Source organism: Scyliorhinus torazame, chromosome 3, assembly GCF_047496885.1.
Source record: "Scyliorhinus torazame isolate Kashiwa2021f chromosome 3, sScyTor2.1, whole genome shotgun sequence".
Lineage (NCBI taxonomy): Eukaryota > Metazoa > Chordata > Chondrichthyes > Carcharhiniformes > Scyliorhinidae > Scyliorhinus > Scyliorhinus torazame.
Window position 1 is genome coordinate 166,690,084 of NC_092709.1, and position 17,199 is coordinate 166,707,282.

General features: G+C 47.4%; 1 protein-coding gene across 1 annotated transcript in view; it reads left to right on the forward strand.

Moving 5' to 3' along the window:
- The window catches only part of LOC140408797 (phosphatidylinositol 4-kinase type 2-beta-like), a 103,955-nt gene that overhangs the window by 27,653 nt on the left and 59,103 nt on the right, over positions 1 to 17,199 (forward strand). Inside the window, exons 2-4 of the mRNA XM_072496509.1 lie at positions 2,648 to 2,848; positions 3,393 to 3,524; positions 8,063 to 8,216. Coding sequence (XP_072352610.1) covers positions 2,648 to 2,848; positions 3,393 to 3,524; positions 8,063 to 8,216 — 487 coding nt within the window. The remainder of the gene's footprint in view (positions 1 to 2,647; positions 2,849 to 3,392; positions 3,525 to 8,062; positions 8,217 to 17,199) is intronic.

A 17,199-nucleotide genomic window follows, 5' to 3' on the forward strand; every position in this document is an offset into this window, starting at 1 on the left:
GGAATGGTATCATTTTATTGGAGTCTGGGATCTGTGTCCAGGGCAAACAACATCATGCCGCCTCAATTAGGCAGATGAGTGCCCAGAGTCTGCATCAGGAAATTAAAAATTATGTACATAAGGAAAGAAAGATGGGATTAAGAGGGCGAGATAAAAGATGGGAAAATGTTAAATGTCTTTTAAATCTCCAAAAATGCAACATTTGGGCCATAGTTCCCTTGATGTTGATCTGTACAGCAAAAACGGTCTATTTTACAACATTGACTTCCGCCCCATGATGCGTATCTAATATATGTAAAATCTTATATCAACATTTTATTATCTGAAGTCTGTTCATTTCTGATTCTACTGATGCAGGTCTCGTCTTTTGAGGTGACCAGACTGTGTGCCATTATAGATTCTAATTAATGTGTGGGTATTTGTAGCCCAGTGTTGGGATTAGAAGTTCTCCCTACCAGATCCTCAGCCCCTTCTGCAGTTTTCAGATTCCAATTGTATCTCTCAGATCATTGCGTACCCACCCTGCTTCATTTCAGCCATGATCTAGTTGAGAGCCTAATCCTGATCCAGTCATAGAATCATAGAATTTACAGTGCAATAGGAGGCCATTCGGCCCATCGAGTCTGCACCGGCCCTTGGAAAGAGCACCCCATTTAAATCCACACTTCCAACCTATCCCCGTAACCCAGTAACCCCACCCACTAAGGGCAATGTAGCATGGCCAATCCACCTAACCTGCACATCTTTGGACTGTGGGAGGAAACCGGAGCACCCGGAGGAAGCCCACGCAGACACAGGGAAAACGTGCAAACTCCGCACAGACAGTGAACCAGCAGGGAATCAAACCTGGGACGCTGGAGCAGTGATGCAACTGAGCTAACCACTGTGCAGTTTCATATATTTGTCAGTAGCAATTGGTGCCATCAATCATTGACATTTCTCATCATGCACATAGTGATATTATTGTAAATGCATTATATTGATTCTCTAAGTGTGTCGATAAACTAAAGTCTTTTTCAACTCAGCAATTTTGAACAAATGTGGCACATTGAAATTCCTCACAGGATAGGGGTGAGGGCATTGTGGAGACCATTTGCATCGACATGGCAGAGCAACATACCCACTTACAATGAGCAACATGGGGAAATCTAGTGATGTCTTTTTTTTTTATTGTTATGAAATGGCCATGCCCATTGCACACTTCAGTAATCTATTCTAGAGATGAGAACTTTGAACAGAACAATTCCTGGAATATTTTGCCTTTGTACACGAGTTCTCCCATCCATAAGTAGCTTGAATAACCTGTACTGGCAGAAAATGGGCGGCAGTGTAGCACAGCGGTTAGCACTGTTGCTTCACAGCGCCACGGTCCCAGGTTTGATTCCCACTTGGGTCACTGTCTGTGCAGAGTCTGAACATTCTTCTCGTGCCTGCGTGGGTTTCCTCTGGGTGCTCCGGTTTCCTCCCACAAGTCCCGAAAGACTTGCTTGTTCGGTGAATTGGACATTCTGAATTCTCCATCTGTGTAACCGAACAGGCGTTGGAGTATGTCGAACTGGGGATTTTCACAGTAACCTTATTGCAGTGTTAATGCAAGCCTACTTGTGACACTAATAACGATTATTATTATGACTATCATAAAAATGTCATCTTCCCTCAGTCAATGCAAGTCCCGTTCCTCTGCTTTTCATGGAAGCTAAGAGCCGTAAAACTGTACCATGTTAGCAATCTTTTCGGATTTTATTGCAATTAAAATAATTGCCATCATGGGCGGCATGGTGGTACAGTGGTTAGCACTGCAGCCTCAGTGCCAACGGCCCGGGTTCAACACCGGCCCTGGGTCACTGCCCGTGTGGAGTTCACACATTCTCCCAGTGCCTGCGTGGGTCTCATCCCCACAACCTAAAGATTTGCAGAGTAGGTGGATTGGCCACGCTAATTTTGCCCCTTAACTGGAAAACAAATTGGGCATTTTAAATTACAAAGACAGACAAAGGAATGTCCATTGAGAATGCTCTGCCAAGTCCAGTGAATCTTGAATGGGGAAATAGGTCAGCACAGTGGTTAGCTCTGCTGCCTCACAGCGCCAAGGACCTGGGTTCAATTCCAGCCTTGGGTCACTGTCTGTGTGGAGTTTGTACATTTGCCCTGTGTCTGTTTGAATTTCCTCCTGTTGCTCTGGTTTTCTCCCACAATGCAAAGATATGCATTGGCTGTGCTAAATTGCCCTTTAGTGTGCCAGGGATCTGCAGGTTAGGTTATCGGGTCACGGGTATAGGGCAGGGTGGACAGAGGAGTGGACCTGGGTAAGGTGCTCTTTCAGTGGGCTGGTGCAGGCTCGATGGGCTGAATGGCCTTATGCACTACAGGGATTCTCTGATCGCCTGTGTTCTTTTGAGGGGGAGCATTTAAGAACCCACTTTTCCACCATATTCGTAAATATTCTGCCTCCGATTGGATTCGTGTGGGACTTTCACGGAAAATGTTTGAAAGAAATGTAAATTGATGTTAGCTGATCCCCAATGCCCTTTTACTTTTTTTTGTAATTATTGCTTTTGCATTAATTTTAAATGCTGAATGCAAAATTTCGACTTGTCGTATAGTTGTGTTTGAAATAAAGATTTATGTACTATCACTTTTTTCACAGAAAATAATCGGAGTGTTCAAACCAAAAACAGAGGAGCCCTATGGGCAATTAAATCCAAAATGGACCAAATTTTTCCACAAGATCTGCTGTCCTTGCTGTTTTGGCCGTGGTTGTCTCACCCCTAATCAAGGTTATTTGTCAGAAGCTGGTGCTTACCTTGTAGATGAAAAACTGGGTCTAGGAGTTGTACCAAAAACAAAGGTATGTTTCTGTAGTTTTATGTAAATAATTGATAAATTACAGAATTGCATCCTCTAGAGGCTGCTTGATTCTTGAGAACAACTTGTGCTTTTCAACGTGTAGTTTCAAACTGCCAAGAGAGGTGCCCTCTGCACTGCCCAAGCCATCACGGACTCAGTTTTAATGAGTTCACACCATATTGTGGTAGTCTGTATGAAGGAGCCCCTCTGTAACCCCGTCTACGTTTTCACTTAAGCCCTCTCAAAACCTATATTTTCAAACAGCTTTGATTAATCTTTTCCCTCTTTAGTTCCAAGCTTATTTTAATGTTAGACACTAAGTTCATTATTGCCAGCAGATGGCTCTTGTATTGAGCCACATAAGTGTAAATGTTTTGTTAAACCATTGTCAGGTGCAAGTAAGTGTTGTAATGTTGTATAGCAACATGCACAATCCTGCTCTTCAAGGAAGTGAATTCAGATTGTTGTTCACCACTGATTCAATCTCAAAATAAACTCCAGTAATAAATCCTTTTTGTGCATATTGATTTCTCTTTTAAACATAGGTAGTTTGGCTTGCAAGTGAAACGTTCAACTACAGTGCAATAGATCGTGCAAAATCCAGGGGAAAGAAATATGCTCTTGAAAAAGTGCCAAAGGTCGGCCGCAGGTTCCATAGGATTGGGCTGCCGCCAAAGGTATTAATCTTCAAAATCTTTTGTAGGTAATCGTGGACGGCGGTTTTATGGTCATTTTAATATCTTTCAGTTTGTAGTGTTTGCTTGATTATAGAAATATAATTTATTTAGATATAGTATTTTGAATTTGGGTGATGCTGTTTTCAATGTGTGGAATTTTTTTCCCCAACATTCTGGGCATCGCTGTTTAGTTTCATGTTGACAGTTCCTGCCCATTTTATTATTAAATGCATGTAACTGCCAATATGATCTCCGGGCTCTATTTGCTCTGTGGTGATATACATCACTGTGTACACAAAGGGTTAATGTACATACACTACACCTAGCTAGACACTAGAGGGGACACCAGAGACATGACACACAGACAGTCAACCAATAGATCAGTAAGATAGGACACGACCAATGGGCAGTCACGATACACACACAGGTGACACTACCACAGGAGGGCATTACACCAACCCATATAAAAGGACACATCACACATGCTCAGTCTCTTTCCAGTGGGGACACTCGGTGAATACAGACACAGGGTTGATTGAACATCACTCCAACCACGTGGATTGTAGCAGACTAGTTTGTCAGTCTGAGTAGCTTTAGCAGGATTAACAGTAGCGTCGAATCCAAGTCGGAGACTTGTTAATAGTTTAATAAACGTGTTAAAGCTATCTCCAAGTCTAAACCTTCCTTTGTCAGAGTGCACATCAAGGAAGCAGCTTATCCTACATCAAGAGCATAACAAAACATGCTCTTGTCAGGGGCTTTTCACAGTAACAATAAGCAATTATTCTTATTATATGGCAATACAAAATTGAGGGAGCAGCATACTTTTGGCCTAGGTTTGTGAAATGTGATTGTTATCTTAAGTTTTGGAATCACATGACCAATTTCAGCAGGTTCATGTGACATCAGAATGTTCCATGTGCATGCAGTGTGACAGCTTTTAAAATGTAGCTGTACAAAATAATGTAATTTCAGTCACATGGGTCTCCTAAACTGACAAGAGCACAGAGATCATAAATAGACTGCATTAATCTATTTTTTAACGTGCTTTTATTCAGGAAATTTTCGATTTTACAACAGAAAAGACAATCAACTTTAACAACTTTTGTAACAATGCCCCCAAATCCCCTTCCCCTCAAAAGCACAACCCAATTCTTCCTCCCATTTTCAGTTTACTTCCTCCAGCGAAGCCCTTTCCCTTCCATCAACTGCCCATTTATCCTCCTTTCCCCTATCTCATCCAAAGACACTACCTTGTCCCTTGTCCACCAGAGAAGGGGGCAGCAACCGTGGAAATATAGGGTGTTCCTTCAGAACAAAGTTTCAAACCCATAGCTACCTAAATTCCCCCCCCCCCCCCCCCCCCCCGCCGCCCAAAGCTTCTCCCTCCAGCCCAGCAAACTGACAAATCCCTAAGCGTTTCTATTCCTTCCCTCTCACAGATTCTATTCTATATGATGAAGTCATTCCCATCGGAATAAATCTATGGTTCCTACAGATTGGTGCCATTAATGACATAGATTCCAGTTTAAAATGCTGTCCAAATTGGTTCCACATTCTCAGGGAAGCTGTTACCACTGGGCTCAAGGAGAACGGAAGAGGAGCAGTCACAAATGCCCTCAAACATAAACCGATATGAGAAACTTCCTACAGCCGCCCCCAGATCGACCCTGGGTCCAGTGCCCACCCCTGCACTTTCTCAACGTTCACCACCTAGTAGTAATTAATTAAATTAGGTAATGCCACCCTCTCAGACCGTCTATCTCTAGGAATGCCTGCTGAACCCGGGGGGGTCTTGCGCACGCACCCACACAAAAAGCATCGTAGGCAGAAAAGTTGGAAGGCTCTGAAGTACAAACAAAAACCTTGGAAGGATGTCGGGACCCTTACCATCAATGATAATGGGAGGGCATCCATCTTTTTAAATCGTCCTTTGCCCCCTCTACCAGTCTGGCCAGGTTCAATAAGGCCCAATCACGAGCCACCCAGTGGCTGACCAGTCGAAACAGCAATCTCCCCAGAGGGTTTACCAGAAAAATCTCACTCTTGCCCACATTCAATCTATAGCCTGAAAAGGAACCAAACTTTCTTGGCGCCTCCATTATCTTTTCCACATTAGAGAATGGGTCTGTAATATAGAACAGGAAATTGTTCGTGTAAAGGGACACCAGATGTTCCCGACAACCCCTCTCCATACCCTTCCAGTCAGTCGGCGACCTGAGTGCAATAGCCAATGGCTTAATTGCCAAAGCAAAAAGTAATTGGGAAAGTGGATATCCCTGCCTTGTGCTCCTATACAACCAAAAGTACCCCGAACTTAATGCATTAATGCGAATGCTCGCAGTGGGGGCCCTGTACAACAATCTAATCCATGAAATTAACCTAGGCCCACATCCAAACCGCCCAGTACCTCAAAAAGGTACCCAACCAGTCAAAACCTTTCGCTGCATCAGATTTCCCAGCTCAGCCCCATAATGTCTCAATGTTGGCCGACGATTGCCAGCCTTTTACAAATCCCGTTTGGTCATCGGAAATTATCAATGGCAGACATCCTTTTAAAAGGAGTTGGCAAGAGCTTTGTCTGCCTTCAACAGAGAAATGGACCGATATGACCCATACTCCACGGGATCTTTATCCTTCTTCAGGATTAAAGAAATGATGGCTTGCGCCAATGTGGACGGCATCCCTCCTTCTCTTCACCCCCACGCCCCACACGCGGACAGTGAATCGTTGAACATGTCCAACAGATGTGGCCCCAGCTCCATCGCAGATGTTATATAAAATTCCACCAGGAATCCATCCGGGCCCAGTGCCTTCCCAGGCTGCATAGAACAGATACGCTTCATAGTTTCCTCCAGCTCGAGCAACGCTTCCAGCTCCTGCTCTCTTCCCCTCCACCACCGGAAAGCCCAACCCATCCAAGAACTGTGCCATAGTTAAGTCTTACTCTGGAGACTCAGACTTGTACAACCCTCAGTAAAACTTCTCCCGAACCCAAATTTACTATTCAACATAATACCACCCCCTCCCCAGACCCACTCCCTCGCCCCTCAACATTTCCAACCATATCCAACAATGCTTTAAGACATCAAAAAGCCCATCCCTCAAATACAGGATTACAGACATAATATAAAGATGAAAAATAACAAAATCCCACCGTTCAGATGAAGCCAACTACTGCATTTAAATTTCCCACAGGCCATGCTTCTTAACAAAGTTATTCACCTCCTCCGGCGTATCAAATTAATGGTCCTGGTCTCCACGTGACCCGCAGGTGAGCCGGGTACACCACTCCAAACCTCACTCCGCCTTGTCCTTATTGAACACTACTTGCCTTTTTGCTAGTTGTGCCCCAATGTCCTGGTAAATTCTGATGGTGTGGCCCTCCCATCTTCATTCTTGTGTTTCCTTCGCCCAACTCAGCATTGTTTCCTTGTCCAAGTACCTATGGCGACTGACTATGATCGCCTGTTGTGGCTCCCCAGATTTGGTCTTCTGTCACACGGCCAGTGGGCCCAATCCACTTCGGCAGTGTTTACGAAAACCTCCTTCCCACCAGTTTCCTGAACATCTTTGCCACATAGTCTATGGCATTTGTTTGTTCTGTGCCCTCCGGCAGCCTGACGATTCTCCCATTTTGACATCTGGAGCGATTCTCTGGATTGTGGACCTTGGCCTTCAAAGCTTTCTGCCCCTCAACCAACACCGCCACCTCTGCTTCCAAGGAGGCGATCTGGTCATCATGATCCAAGACCGTTTCCTCCACCTTCTGGATCATCGAGCCCAGTGCTTCCACCCTGTCCAGAGCTGTCCGAATTGGCTCCATCACCGTTGCCAGATCATCTGTGACCGCCTGCCTCTGCTTACAAAACTCCTCTGCTGTATATTCCACCAGCCTCAGTTGTCCACTGAGGCAACGGCATCACAGAGATTTCTGCCATTTTCTCCCCTCCTGCGACGCCCGGTACTTAAGAGTCAGTAGAGGAGCCCTTACTCAGCTTATTTCATGTGCTGTAGCCTGCAGACATGCCACACATTATTTTCAATACTTTCAAATCTTTTTCGCCTGAATAGCACTCATTAAATGGGGGAAAAGGGCCAAAAACCAAATCATGAAGCAGGCTCTACCTTATGGTAACCTCTCATTTCATGGCCACCATCAGAAGTCCAACTACATAAATCTATTAAATTTGACTGAATAAATGACTATGCCTTGAAAAATATGGATGAATTAATTCAATTGATCTGAAACATTATTGGTGTGGTCAATCAGATTTGATTTCAGTAGGTATTTATATTTAATATGGTTTTAAATGCTTGGAACAGTTACTGCTGCTTATTTCTGAATACAGCCCATTAATTTATGACTGAACCACTGCAGGAATCTGATGCTGAATGAACCTTTGTTATCTGTGTGACAGCAGCAAAATAGACTGCCTGCTATAGCTGTTTTCTATTGAGAGTTCAGACTGGTCTTTCTGGGAAGCATAAACACAAAATAGTCCTTGTAGACTTCAGCCTGTATCCTATTTCTGTAGGTTGGTTCATTTCAACTGTTTGTAGAAAGTTACAAGGAAGCAGACTATTGGCTTCGAAAATTTGAAACCGACCCATTGCCAGAAAACACTCGCAAGCAGTTTCAATCTCAGTTTGAGAGATTGGTGATCTTAGATTACGTCATTAGGAATACAGGTAAATATTGATTCTCCATTTAAAATTAGATTGTAAACTTTGTTCATAGAAATCTGGTAACTTAAAGATGTTTTTGCTGTTGATTATAGTTTTGGATGCACTTTAAAGAGGCAGAAAGTTAGAATTAAAAATTGTCTTCCCCTCTCCTAATTAGGCATATTCATTTAGTAATTATTTTTTAAAAAATATGTTTTATTGAAATTTTTTTCGAACAAAATTTTTTCCCCTTGCAGAACAAACATAACAGTAAAGAAAGTTTAACAATAAACAAATGGCTAAACAACATAGTCATTTAACATAAACTAAAACTTCCACCCCCCCCCCCCCCCTCCCCCCTGGGTTGCTGCTGCTGGTCATCTGTCTTCCCTCTAACGTTCCTCTAGGTAGTCAAGGAATGGCTGCCACCGCCTGGTGAACCCTCGAGCCGATCCTCTCAGGGCAAACTTTATCTGCTCCAGTTTTATGAACCCCGCCATATCGTTTACCCAGGCCTCCAGTCCGGGGGGTTTCGCCTCCTTCCACATGAGTAGAATCCTACGCCGGGCTACTAGGGACGCAAAGGCCACAACGTCGGCCTCTTTCGCCTCCTGCACTCCCGGCTCATCCGCAACTCCAAATAGAGCTAGCCCCCAGCCTGGTTTGACCCGGGCCTTCACCACCTTAGAAATCACTCCCGTCACTCCCTTCCAATACCCCTCCAGTGCCGGGCACGACCAAAACATATGTGCGTGGTTTGCCGGGCTTCCGCCGCACCTCTCACACTTGTCCTCCACTCCAAAGAACCTGCTCAGTCTTGCTCCCATTATGTGTGCTCTATGTAGCACCTTGAATTGAATCAGGCTAAGCCTGGCGCATGAGGAAGAGGAGTTTACCCTGCTTAGGGCATCAGCCCACATACCTTCCTCTATCTCCTCCCCTAGCTCTTCTTCCCACTTTCCTTTTAGTTCGCCCACCAACTCCTCCCCCTCTTCCCTCATCTCTCGGTGTATCTCTGACACCTTGCCCTCTCCGACCCACACCCCCGAAAGCACTCTGTCCTGAATCTCCTGTACCGGGAGCAGCGGAAATTCCCTCACCTGTTGTCTAGTGAACGCCCTCACCTGCATATATCTAAGGAAGTTTCCCCGGGGCAACTTATACTTTTCCTCCAATGCTCCCAAGCTCGCAAACGTCCCATCTATAAATAAATCTCCCACCCTCCTAATTCCCAACTGGTGCCAGCTCTGAAATCCTCCATCCATTCTTCCTGGGGCAAACCTATGGTTGTTCCTGATTGGGGACCCCACCAGGGCTCCCCGCACACCTCTCTGTCGCCTCCATTGTCCCCAGATATTCAATGTTGCCGCCAGCACCGGGTTCGTGGTAAACTTTTTTGGTGAGAACGGTAGCGGCGCCGTCACCAGCGCCTCTAAGCTCGTCCCTTTACAGGACTTTCTCTCCAGTCTTTTCCACGCCGCTCCCTCTCCCTCCATCATCCATTTACGAATCATCGCCACATTGGCGGCCCAATAGTAATCGCCCAAATTCGGTAGCGCCAACCCTCCTCTGTCCCTGCTACGTTGTAGGAACCCCCTCCTTACCCTTGGGACTTTCCCTGCCCACACGAAGCTCGTGATGCTCCTGTCTATTTTTTTGAAAAAGGTCTTGGTGATTAGTATAGGGAGACATTGAAATACAAATAAGAACCTCGGGAGGACCATCATCTTAATTGCCTGCACTCTGCCCGCCAACGACAGAGGCTGCATGTCCCACCTCTTGAAGTCCTCCTCCATTTGTTCTACCAATCGTGTCAGATTAAGTCTGTGCAAGGTTCCCCAGCTCCTAGCGATCTGAATCCCCAGGTATCGGAAGTTTCTTTCCACTTTCCTTAGAGGCAGGCCTTCTATCTCTCTACTCTGGTCCCCTGGGTGTATCACAAATAGTTCACTCTTCCCCATGTTAAGCCTATATCCCGAGAAATCTCCGAACTCCCTCAACATCCGCATAACCTCTATCATCCCCCCCGCTGGGTCCGACACATACAACAGTAGGTCATCCGCGTATAGCGAGACTCTGTGTTCTTCTCCCCCTCTAATCACCCCTCTCCATTTCCTGGAGTGTCTCAACGCCATGGCCAAAGGTTCAATTGCCAACGCGAACAACAGTGGAGACAGCGGGCATCCCTGTCTTGTTCCCCTATATAATCGGAAATACTCCGATCTTTGCCGACCCGTGACTACACTTGCCGTTGGGGCCCCATAAAGAAGTTTGACCCAGCTAATAAACCCGTTCCCGAACCCAAACCTCCTTAACACCTCCCATAAATGCTCCCACTCCACCCTATCAAATGCCTTCTCTGCATCCATTGCCGCCACTATCTCTGCCTCCCCCTCCACTGGGGGCATCATTATCACCCCTAATAGTCGTCGCACGTTAACATTCAGTTGTCTCCCTTTTACGAACCCTGTCTGGTCTTCGTGCACCACCCCCGGGACACAGTCCTCTATCCTCGATGCCAGTACCTTTGCCAGCAATTTGGCGTCCACATTCAATAATGAAATAGGTCTATAGGACCCGCACTGCAACGGATCTTTATCCCTCTTCAAAATTAGCGATATCGTCGCCTCCGACATTGCTGGGGGTAAAGTCCCTCCTTCCCTGGCCTCATTGAACGTCCTCACTAACAACGGGGCCAACAAGTCCACATATTTTCTATAAAATTCCACCGGGAACCCATCTGGTCCCGGAGCCTTCCCTGCTTGCATGTTCCCCAGCCCCTTAATAACCTCGTCCACCCCAATCGGTGCCCCCAGGCCTTCCACCTCCTGCTCCTCCACCCTCGGGAACCTCAATTGATCCAGGAACTGCCGCATCCCCTCCTCTCCCTCTGGGGGTTGGGACCTATACAGTCCCTCATAAAAGGTCTTGAACGCCTCATTTATCTTCCCTGCTCTTCGCACCGTGGCTCCCTTTTCGTCTCTAATTCCCCCATCTCCCTCGCCGCTGTCCTCTTTCGCAACTGATGAGCCAGCAGGCGACTAGCCTTTTCCCCATATTCATACCTCCTCCCCTGTGCCTTCCTCCACAGCACCTCCGCCTTTCTGGTGGTCAGGAGGTCAAACTCCGTCTGGAGTCGTCTCCTCTCCCTGTACAGTCCCTCCTCCGGGGTCTCTGCAAATTCCCTATCCACCCTTAAAATCTCCCCCAGTAATCTTTCCCTTTCCTTGGCCTCTGTTTTCCCTTTGTGGGCCCCCATGGAGATCGGCTCTCCTCTGACCACCGCTTTTAGTGCTTCCCATACCACTCCCACACGGACCTCCCCGTCGTCATTGACCTCCAGGTATCTCTCAATACACCCCCGCACTCTTCCACACACTCCCTCGTCCGCCATCAATCCCACATCTAATCGCCAGAGTGCTCTCTGCTCCCTTTCCTCTCCTAGTTCCAGGTCCACCCAGTGTGGGGCATGGTCCGAAACCGCTATGGCTGAATACTCAGCTTCTTCCACTCTTGAGATCAACGACCTTCCCAAAACAAAAAAATCTATCCGGGAGTACACTTTATGGACATGGGAGAAGAAGGAGAACTCCTTGGCCCTCGGTCTAAGAAATCGCCATGGATCCACTCCCCCCATTTGGTCCATAAACCCCTTGAGCACCTTGGCCGCTGCCGGCCTTCTTCCGGTCTTTGAGCTGGATCTATCTAGCCCCGGGTCCAGCACCGTATTGAAGTGTCCTCCCAATATCAAGTTTCCTACCTCCAGCATCCGTCTCATAAATCCCGCATCGTCCCAATTCGGGGCATATTCATTAACCAACATGACCTCCATTCCCTCCAGCCTGCCACTCACCATTACATATCTACCTCCGCTATCTGCTACGATGTTCTTTGCTTCAAATGCTACCCGTTTCCCCACCAATATGGCCACCCCTCTATTCTTTGCATCTAGTCCTGAGTGGAACACCTGTCCCACCCATCCTTTCCTTAACCTAATTTGGTCCGCCACCTTCAGGTGCGTCTCTTGGAGCATAGCCACGTCTGCCCCTTAGTCCTTTCAAATGCGCGAGCACTCAAGCCCTTTTAATCGGTCCGTTCAGGCCTCTCACGTTCCACGTGATCAGCCTCACTAGGGGGCTACCTGCCCCCCTCCCGTGTCGACTAGCCATCACCTTCTCTAGGCCAGTCCCATATCCCGCTTCCGCGCTCCCACTCGCTCCCCAAGCGTCGCATTCCATCCCCGTCCACCCACTCTTTAGCCATTTCCTTTTTGATTTCTGCAGCAGCAACCCAGTTGTCGTGTCCCCCCCCCCCCCCCCCGCTAGATTCCTTTCTAGCGGGATTGCTCCCCCCATATTACTTCCGTAAGTCAGCTGACTTCAACTGACCCCGGCTACTCCTGCTCACTCCTTGACCCCCCCCCCCCCCGTGTGGGGAACTCCCATCCGCCTTGCGCCTATCTTCCCGCCATAATCTTTCTGGCGCGGGAACATCTCTTTATCTGACCCGCCTCTTGTGGCGCAGCTCCCTTTCCCATTCCTCATTCTCCGCCTATGTCCCTTCTTTCCCCCCTCACCGGCGCCCACATTTCCTAGTGTCTCCCCCCATCCCAATTTACTTCTCTATTACATCAACCATAACATTAACAATAACGTTCCCTGCAGTATCAGTCCCTCAGTTCCGATCCAATTTCTCCTCTTTACAAAGAACAAAGAAATGTACAGCACAGGAACAGACCCTTCGGCCCTCCAAGCCTGTGCCGACCATGCTGCCCGACTAAACTACAATCTTCTACACTTCCTGGGACCGTATCCCTCTATTCCCATCCTATTCATGTATTTGTCAAGATGCCCCTTAAATGTCACTATCGTCCCTGCTTCCACCACCTCCTCCGGTAGCGAGTTCCAGGCATCCACTACCCTCTGTGTAAAAAAACTTGCCTCGTACATCTACTCTAAACCTTGCCCCTCTCACCTTAAACCTATGCCCCCTAGTAATTGACCCCTCTACCCTGGGGAAAAGCCTCTGACTATCCACTCTGTCTATGCCCCTCATAATTTTGTATACCTCTATCAGGTCTCCCCTCAACCTCCTTCGTTCCAGTGAGAACAAACCAAGTTTATTGAACTGCTCCTCATAGCTAATGCCCTCCATACCAGGCAACATTCTGGTAAATCTCTTCTGCACCTTCTCTAAAGCCTCCACATCCTTCTGGTAGTGTGGCGACCAGAATTGAACACTATACTCCAAGTGTGGCCTAACTAAGGTTCTATGCAGCTGCAACATGACTTGCCAATTCTTATATTCAATGCCCCGGCCAATGAAGGCAAGCATGCCGTATGCCTTCTTGACTACCTTCTCCACCTGTGTTGCCCCTTTCAATGACCTGTGGACCTGTACTTCTAGATCTCTTTGACTTTCAATACTCTTGAGGGTTCTACCATTCACTGTATATTCCCTACCTGCATTAGACCTTCCAAAATGCATTACCTCACATTTGTCCGGATTAAACCCCATCTGCCATCTCTCCGCCCAAGTCTCCAAACAATCTAAATCCTGCTGTATCCTCCGACAGTCCTCATCGCTATCCACAATTCCACCAACCTTTGTGTCGTCTGCAAACTTACTAATCAGACCAGTTACATTTTCCTCCAAATCATTTATATATACTACAAAGGGCAAAGGTCCCAGCACTGATCCCTGTGGAACACCACTGGTCACAGCCCTCCAATTAGAAAAGCATCCTTCCATTGCGACTCTCTGCCTTCTATGGCCTAGCCAGTTCTGTATCCACCTTGCCAGCTCACCCCTGATCCCGTGTGACTTCACCTTTTGTACTAGTCTACCATGAGGGACCTTGTCAAAGGCCTTACTGAAGTCCATATAGACAACATCCACTGCCCTACCTGCATCAATCATCTTAGTGACCTCCTCGAAAAACTCTATCAAGTTAGTGAGACACAACCTCCCTTTCACAAAACCGTGCTGCCTCTCACTAATACGTCCATTTGCTTCCAAATGGGAGTAGATCCTGTCTCGAAGAATTCTCTCCAGTAATTTCCCTACCACTGAAGTAAGGCTCACCGGCCTGTAGTTCCCGGGATTATCCTTGCTACCCTTCTTAAACAGAGGAACAACATTGGCTATTCTCCAGTCCTCCGAGACATCCCCTGAAGACAGCGAGGATCCAAAGATTTCTGTCAAGGCCTCAGCAATTTCCTCTCCAGCCTCCTTCAGTATTCTGGGGTAGATCCCATCAGGCCCTGGGGACTTATCTACCTTAATATTTTTTAAGACACCCAACACCTTGTCTTTTTGGATCTCAATGTGACCCAGGCTATCTACACACCCTTCTCCAGACTCAACATCTACCAATTTCTTCTCTTTGGTGAATACTGATGCAAAGTATTCATTTAGTACCTCGCCCATTACCTCTGGCTCCACACATAGATTTCCTTGCCTATCCTTCAGTGGGCCAACCCTTTCCCTGGTTACCCTCTTGCTTTTTATGTATCTGTAAAAAGCCTTGGGATTTTCCTTAACCCTATTTGCCAATGACTTTTCGTGACCCCTTCTAGCCCTCCTGACTCCTTGCTTAAGTTCCTTCCTACTTTCCTTATATTCCACGCAGGCTTTGTCTGTTCCCAGCCTTTTAGCCCTGACAAATGCCTCCTTTTTCTTTTTGACGAGGCCTACAATATCTCTCGTCATCCAAGGTTCCCGAAAATTGCCGTATTTATCCTTCTTCCTCACAGGGACATGCCGGTCCTGAATTCCTTTCAACTGCCACTTGAAAGCCTCCCACATGTCAGATGCTGATTTGCCCTCAAACATCCGCCCCCAATCTATGTTCTTCAGTTCCCACCTAATATTGTTATAATTAGCCTTCCCCCAATTTCGCACATTCATCCTAGGACCACTCTTATCCTTGTCCACCAGTACTTTAAAACTTACTGAATTGTGGTCACTGTTACCGAAATGCTCCCCTACTGAAACATCTACCACCTGGCCGGGCTCATTCCCCAATACCAGGTCCAGTACCGCCCCTTCCCTAGTTGGACTGTCTACATATTGTTTCAAGAAGCCCTCCTGGATGCCCCTTACAAACTCCGCCCCGTCTAAGCCCCTGGCACTAAGTGAGTCCCAGTCAATATTGGGGAAGTTGAAGTCTCCCATCACCACAACCCTGTTGTTTTTACTCTTTTCCAAAATCTGTCTACCTATCTGCTCCTCTACCTCCCGCTGGCTGTTGGGAGGCCTGTAGTAAACCCCAACACTGTGACTGCACCCTTCTTATTCCTGATCTCTACCCATATAGCCTCACTGCCCTCTGAGGTGTCCTCCCGCAGTACAGCTATGATATTCTCCCGAACCAGTAGCGCAACTCCGCCTCCCCTTTTACATCCCCCTCTATCCCACCTGAAACATCTAAATCCTGGAACGTTTAGCTGCCAATCCTGCCCTTCCCTCAACCAGGTCTCTGTAATGGCAACAGCATCATAGTTCCAAGTACTAATCCAAGCTCTAAGTTCATCTGCCTTACCCGTAATACTTCTTGCATTAAAACATATGCACTTCAGGCCACCAGACTCGCTGTGTTCAGCAACTTCTCCCTGTCTGCTCTGCCTCAGAGCCACACTGTCCCTATTCCCTAGTTCTCCCTCAATGCTCTCACCTTCTGACCTATTGCTCCCGTGCCCACCCCCCTGCCATACTAGTTTAAACCCTCCCGTGTGACACTAGCAAACCTCGCGGCCAGGATATTTATGCCTCTCCGGTTTAGATGCAACCCGTCCTTCTTATACAGGTCACACCTGCCCCGGAAGAGCTCCCAGTGGTCCAGATAATGGAAACCCTCCCTCCTACACCAGCTGTTTAGCCACGTGTTTAGTTGCTCTATCGTCCTATTTCTAGCCTCACTGGCACGTGGCACAGGGCGTAATCCCGAGATTACAACCCTCGAGGTCCTGTCTTTTAACTTTCTGCCTAGCTCCCTGAACTCCTGCTGCAGGACCTCATGCCCCTTCCTGCCTATGTCGTTAGTACCAATATGTACAACGACCTCTGCCTGTTTGCCCTCCCCCTTCAGGATACCCTCTACCCGTTCGGAGACATCCTGGACCCTGGCACCAGGGAGGCAACATACCATCCTGGAGTCTCTTTCACGTCCACAGAAGCGCCTATCTGTGCCCCTGACTATAGAGTCCCCTATTACTATTACTCTTCTGCGCTTTGACCCTCCCTTCTGAACATCAGAGCCAGCCGTGGTGCCACTGCTCTGGCTGCTGCTGTTTTCCCCTGATAGGCTATTCCCCCCCCCCCCCCCCGACAGTATCCAAAGGGGTATATCTGTTCGAGAGGGGGACAACCACAGGGGATTCCTGCACTGACTGCCTGCCCTTTCTGGTGGTCACCCATTTCTCTGCCTGCACCTTGGGTGTGACCACATTTACATAACTGCGATCTATGACGCTTTCCGCCACCTGCATGCTCCTAAGTGCATCCAATTGCTGCTCCAACCGAACCATGCGGTCTGTGAGGAGCTCCAGTTGGGTGCACTTTCTGCAGATGAAGCCATCCGGGACGCTGGAAGCCTCCTGGACCTGCCACATCTCACAGTCAGAGCACTGCACCCCTCTAACTGACATTGCGTCAATTAATTAAAATTTAAATTTTTTATTTTTATTTTTAAAAATATTTTTTTTAAATTTCAAAGTTACTGTTAACTATCTGTTTCCTAGCACTATAAAGGTCCATGCTCCTTCCGCCGTATCAAAATAATGGTGTCTCTCCTGGTGCGTGACCCATAGTCGTGCCGGCTGCAGCATCCCGAACTTCACCTTTTTGTGTAACACCTCCTTGGCTCGGTTAAAACTCACCCTCCTTCTCGCCACCTCCGCACTCCAATCCTGGTACACCCGTACCACTGCATTCTCCCATCTGCTACTCCGCACCTTTTTAGCCCATCTCAGGACCTCTTCTCTATCTTTAAGGCGGTGAAATCGCA